Source organism: Mus caroli, unplaced genomic scaffold (genome assembly GCF_978045245.1).
Source record: "Mus caroli unplaced genomic scaffold, Mus_caroli_1 scaffold_15, whole genome shotgun sequence".
Classification (NCBI taxonomy): domain Eukaryota; kingdom Metazoa; phylum Chordata; class Mammalia; order Rodentia; family Muridae; genus Mus; species Mus caroli.
This window is the reverse complement of record NW_028227270.1, coordinates 94006439-94012983: the sequence shown is the minus strand read 5'-3', so window position 1 is coordinate 94012983 and position 6545 is coordinate 94006439. Positions and strand designations below refer to the sequence as shown.

The window sequence follows — 6545 nt, the reverse complement described above, 5'->3', positions numbered from 1 at the left end:
CCCATGTTGGGTTGGGGTCACCGTCCTTTTCTTTCAGTCTGTGCTTCATGTTTGTCCCTTCATTTCCTTAAGATATGAACAAATTTGGGTTAAAAATTTTGAAGATGTATAGGTGGCTCTCCAACTAAACTGTGGGTGGGAGGGAGGTGTGTCTATCTACTGGTGGTGGTCTATTCTGTTTCCATCTCCTCAGTGTTACCAATTTTAAATAATGTCATCCCAATTGAGTCCTGGTAGCCTCTCACATGTCAGGTTTTGTTGTTCCTCAGACACCATTAAGGAAAGGGGATAGTGCAGAAACATCAATGATATACAAATTCAGCCTTACTGCTATGAAACCTTAAAATCTGGAGGATGAAGAAAGAGTGTCACATACCCTGGATATGACATGAAATGTTGACAGAACCACATAAATCTAAGCATGTGGATTCATTCTAAGCTGACCTTAAGGATGATCAAGGTGGCAGATGGGCTGGAGAAATACATATATGTTTCATACTTCATCCCATGTATATTGTGGAATATTTAAATTAATTGTAGTTATGAATAGTACAATAGCATTGAACTTATTTGTTATTAGACTAAAAATTTGCTCACAAAATGTTTTTTAAATAAACTACCTCAGATATATCATCTTCTTGATATAACAGAGCTGATGAATAGTGACAATCTCTTTCTTTGGTTTTGTTAATTTGTCGACCTCCATTCACTGAGATCTACAATAGCTTATGTGACTGTCAACCTTGAGAATGTTACTTGCAACACATCACCAAAGCCTGGATCCAAATGATATTAAAAGGACACAAGACACTTCAAATTTCACATTGAATCTAAGTAATTGTATTTTATTTTATGACAATAATTCCATTATAGCTCTGCATAACCGAGGAAGGGAAAGCATTACAAGTCTGTTTCAACAAAGACCATGTGGGCAGGGCTTCGCTGGGTGGGCACTCAACATTCGTTCTGAAAGACAACTCGGCACCTCAAGACTTTGATGTAGCTGTCTATCTTATGGATGTCCCTTTTAATGCAGCGGCAGAGGTTATAAACGGCAAAAAGATGAGAGTCTTCATTAGGTGACTGCAGTTCTTGGAGTCCAGACCAGGCAGGGTAGTCAAATTTTTCATTTTCTTCAATGTTAGCCTGAGTCTAAACATCAAATGGAATGGTATTATTGACATTATCTCCTCTCTCTCTCTCTCTCTCTCTCTCTCTCTCTCTCTCTCTCTCTCTCTCTCTCTCTCTCTCTCGTGTTTGTTTGTGTGTGTGCATGTGTGCATAGTTCATTTTTTGTAGTATTAAATATACATGATTTGGATGTCAGCACTCAATTTTGTGTAAATTGTCACCTTGGCATTTCCCTTGACTTTTGAGACAGATACTCTTTTACCTGGATCTAAGCTCCAGTCTGCTTCAATCTGACTCCCTTGTCTGAGTGTTATCAAGTGAAAACAGCACATCACTCTTCAGAGATAAAAATCTGGAACTGGCAAGTCCTCACACATTCCCAAAAGGCATGAGACATGAGACATCTCCCAGTGCATATTTCTTTTAAATTTTAAATACTATTTACAAGAAAATACAGGTCTTTAAGTTTTTGGTGAGAAAACATGGAATTTAATATAAAGGACTTAAACACCAAAACAGAATTTGGAGATAGGCATATATATTTTCTGATATGACACTGAACTCATACAATGTATATCTTTATACAAGTAAACAGATGGTGCTCATGCAAGTTGCTCTTTATCAATATCTATCTATCTATCTATCTATCTATCTATCTATCTATCTATCTATCTATCTATCTATCACTTTGTCAGTCTGTCTGTCCGTCTGTCTGTCTCTCTCTCTCTCTCTGTTCCTCTCTCAATATACCTTCTGACTCTCTTTTATAAAATTCCATATTCAATTATATATATATACATATATATATATCAAATAACTATATACACATAGTTATTTAAACGTGTGTGTGTGTGTGTGTGCGCGCATGTATGCCCACACCCTTTATACTATATTAGTTTTGATAGAGTGTCTTGATGCTTTTCTTCTTCTCAGATACATCTATCCTACATTTTGTGTACTTTATTGAAACTTTCTATATGAAAAGTATATTTCACTTAATGTGTTAATGTATAAGCAATACAGAAAATGATTGTCATAAGATCTTCTGAATTGTGCAAGAGTGCCCACCCCATTTAGGAGAAAAACTTTCCCTATTACTCTCAGGCACAGCAGTTCTGTGGAAATTAATGTTATGTGGACTTCTTATTAAATATCCTTGGATTTGAGCATTTCAAAATTCTTTTTGCATTATACCATTTACCAATTGCATACATAGCATCAAGAAAGACATTCAGAGAAACAACTCACCCTGTTGTATATTTTCTGAAGTCCCTCCAGAATTATAAGATTTCTGTCCTTAATGTCAGCAGCTTTTTTCCCCATACTATCAGAAGCTCCTGGAAGAGCAGTCAGTGCAGACACCAAGTGTTTCAGAGGTTCTTTCCAGGAAATTGAAACATTGATCATTGCTTTCAGAAGGTCTTCAGTCTAAGAAAACATCATTGAACATCACATTAAACAAGGTGGCATAGAACTGAATAGTTAGATGCCTGTGGTTTTTTTCACAAAGGAGGCATACAGCAGTATAATTTTATTAATAATACTGTGATAATGGTTTCATACTTTACAAATATTTTATACCATATAAATATTGTGTAAATGAATATTTTCAACTCCCGAATTCCACTTTGATAAATAAAACTAAGTAGGTCTGAATAATTCAAATATCAAAAATAAAGACCAGAGCGAAATGCAATCAGAATTTCTAAAAATGTTTACATTTATGTAGGAAATGGACAAGCCAGTGCTTATAGCATACATGATTTTAGAATTGTACAATAATGATTAAGAGTGATTGGATGATATAAAAGAAATTTAAGGTAAATTCTTACTTGGCAAGCAAGAGAAATTACTTTTGGAGAATCTGTTTATCATCTCAAAAATATCAGAAATTGTTTGTTATTATTAAATGGTTTTGTGTCAACAGATTGCTATATGCCTTGTCTCAAAAAGTGTGTACAAAAGTTTTCCTACATTTCTATTTTTTTCTTTATGCAGTAAATTTATTTATGATAATATATTTTTCATGTTATTTGCTTTATTAATATAAGTGTGACTGGAGAATAGTTTATGCGTGTGAGGTAAATCTACATATTAGTTTTATGTAAATCAAACTCTAATACTTATGATAGGTAGTCAAAGGGAAGAAATCGTAGCACATATACATTAGATCTTTTTCATAGTTATGAAGTCCGCATCAAAATGGAAGTCATCCTGAGGAGCATGAGATGGCCTACAGAGGAGTCTCTTAGGAAGCTGATTTTCAGTTAAGATACAAGCGAAGGCAGACAAATCAGGAAAGAACAGGTCATGGAGAGTTTAGAAATTTGGTACGAAAAATCACAAGTGCTGCCAGCAGAAGATCCTTTAGTGTCATTCCACAAATACAACTGGATTTGTATTTACCCTATATGTATATAGAAATATTCAAGAATGAGTTTCCAATTGAGGGAAGAACTTCCCAGGTAACAAACAAAAGGTCACGGTGAAACTGGCTTCTATCTAGACAGTTAGAACTAGGAAAAATGCGAATGGGCAGTTATCTAATTTAGTGCTAATGTTATCAACTATATGATGTCATTATTCTCTGACACTTCCACCTTTGTCTATTAATTCTGAGATTACCACACCTCTATGGGCTTAATAATCATATTTAGAAAAGATAGCCCACATGTAACATTATTTGTTTGGCAAAACACAACAGGGAGGAAACCTACTTTAGTTTCGTGGACTTCCTCTCGATTCTCTGGAGTATGGATGGAAGCAGTATGACACAGGGGAAGTATTCTGTCTGTTATCCAAGTTTTATCGAAAAAATCCAAATCCTGGAGGAATTTAAAAGTTTTGATTCATTTGAGGTTTCATAATTGAATGGAAACATACATGTCCATAAGAACATTACATTTGAAAAACAACACATTTTTTTAAATCTAAGAATATTACAATATTTGAAATAGAGGATTAATGGAAATATAATAAGACTACCTTTTACTTCTTATTCATGTGCAAGGTAGTTTTCTATTGTTTCCATCTTTTCCCCTCTTTAGTGTTCTTTTTTATTGTCCTTGCTAATATTATTTGCAAAGAAAAAACAATATGTCCCCAAACGCCTGATTAATATATTTTTAAGTATTATGTTTCCTAGGATTTGGCTAAGGGTCATAGAATTATTATTTTTATGCAGTTTTATACATATTTTTATTGATTACAAAGTGACATGCCTTTTAATGTAGGGATTGTGATTTTATAAATTTGCTCTCAAATATTAAAAAGGGTCTTCTTCATACAAAGGTTGTAAAAAATGTGCAATTAATTACTGTTGATACAGGCAACAATTAAATATTAATTCTTGGCATGTTTTAAGAAAATATTCAGCAGTAAGTAACGTAAGAATTCACAAAAAACTTAATATATCTATATTAATGATATAAAGAATATCCTTGCATAAGGTTTTTATTAGGAAACTACAAAATTAATTAATAAATAGAGGATTATTAAAAATATACTGCTGAAAGATTAGGAGAAAAGAATAAAGGATATAAGAAAAACAACTGAAGGAAACTAACAGTGAAAATGTATATTCTCTATAAATGTAGGGGTATATAATCCATATGCTCAATTTTCAATTGAAATTGTCTCTATTGTTTCCTCACTGGCATACCCTGAACCTGTGAGTTATATCCCTGAAGAAAAGATAATGTATGTTGTTTCTAAATCATCTCTTCAATTGCACCTAGAAACTTTCCTGAATATGATAAACCATAATTCTTAGCCTTTGTGAACTTATAAAGACCTATTGTGTTTTGTTTTTTACTTTGCATGTTTGTCATGGTTTCAATTTTATTTAGTATTATACTTTTCATATAAGTACCTCATGGTTTTGACTTTTTCTAAATTTATTCTTGCCATATACCTAACTTAAATGCAATTCTCCTGTACTATGTATCTTTAGATCAGTAAGTATAAAATGGTCATGAAGACAGAACCCATGGGTAAATTACCAGGAAATCAATGTTGCTGTGTCAAAGTTCAAAACAAGTTATTATTTTTAAAGTTATAGAAAAATTTAAAATGTCATTTAATTCTTTACAATTATTTTGATATTTTAATGACACTTCATATTCTACCCATTCCACATTTTGCTATATGAATCAATAACCTATAACAAGTGATTTATTTGGAACTATATACATAGATCATTCCAATTTTTTAGTGTTTAGTTAGTTGAAGGCCCCTTTAGATAAGAATCCAGAGGCAAGGGCATTACTTACAAATTCCCTATACACATCAGCCGCTAAGATAAATGTATTATGAGACAGTTCAGCCAAACGAGTATACAGGTCTTCAGTGGGCACCATGGCAGTTGGTTTGGAGGACACATTCTCCCAAAGGAGTAGGCTTGACACCAGCAGCAACAATTGCATTCCTGTTGTCAGAGAAACAAACTGAAATAATCTATGCATATGTGGTTACAACAGATGGATTATCTTAGGATGCTGAGGGTCCTCAGCCATTATATTTGCTTTGCTATTGCTTATAACTCAGAAAATACAGAAAAATGGTGACATTTCTCCATTAGAGAACTGAAAATGTAGGAGACATCTCACAGTGTGCATTTGCTCCAAAGTAGCTCTTCAAGTAGTTTGTAAACACATGAAGCTTTGACTAACCATGAAACAGAAAACTCAGATAATTATCTGAGATTGTTTTACTACATTCAAATTTCCACCAATAATCAGAAACACTGTAAAATGTTTCTTCCAATATATGAGGTAATTGTTAACGTAATCAATGGGTCTAAATACAAATGTTTTAGAGGCACTTTGACAAAACAAAAAACAATACAAAGAAAGAAACAAACAAAAACGACGTCATATCCAAACGTAAATCCACACTCCAAACACATCTTGAATATGTCTGCAATATTAAAGTTTACTGAGAGGTATATGGATGAATGGCAACCTACCAGAGCCTGAAAGAGTCAAAGTCAGCTGCATTTCTGAGAAGATCCACCACAATGTAGGCTGCAAGTCAGGAAATCTGTGTCACCTGAGTGTTGAATTCATTCAACTTTCTACCTCCTATATATACTACCAGACTATACCCAAACCCAAGCATAGCTCGGGGCCAGATTGAGACATGTCTATTGTTAAGCAACATTATTCCTTGAGGATTATTAGTATCCTCTTTACATTTAACACAATGTATGCGTCAATATTTGTCATACTGCATATCCCCCATGTGATCTGGAGAGGTCAAGTCATTCTCCAAATCAGAAAGATCATCTGGACTGATCGATTACTCACTTTCTGGCCAGTAGGAGAAAAGACTTTTCCTCCTATACATCACCTTAATTCAAGATCTTATGTCTGCCATGTCTTCTGCAAAGTTTCATATTGTTTTTAGTTATAATC

At 33.6% G+C, this 6545-nt stretch overlaps 1 protein-coding gene across 1 annotated transcript; it reads right to left on the bottom strand.

Annotated features, from left to right (window-relative positions):
- Window positions 1–954: 954 nt before the first annotated feature.
- On the bottom strand, window positions 955–6128 carry LOC110287831 (prolactin-3D1). The gene is made up of 5 exons (XM_085830777.1): window positions 6098–6128; window positions 5403–5557; window positions 3849–3956; window positions 2380–2559; window positions 955–1152 (listed from the first exon to the last, which is right to left on the bottom strand). Exons 1-5 carry the CDS (start codon window positions 6126–6128, stop codon window positions 955–957), a joined length of 672 nt encoding a protein of 223 aa, XP_085686903.1.
- Between the last annotated feature and the right edge of the window lie 417 nt (window positions 6129–6545).

Bases quoted from the DNA above. Each gene is read 5' to 3' on its own strand.
- LOC110287831 (XM_085830777.1), bottom strand. From the start codon at position 6,128: ATGCAGCTGACTTTGACTCTTTCAGGCTCTG. The intron at 5,558-6,097 runs GTAGGTTGCCAT...CTCTGACAACAG, and splicing joins TTTGACTCTTTCAGGCTCTG to GAATGCAATTGTTGCTGCTG. The intron at 3,957-5,402 runs GTAAGTAATGCC...AAATTCCTCCAG, and splicing joins CTGATGTGTATAGGGAATTT to GATTTGGATTTTTTCGATAA.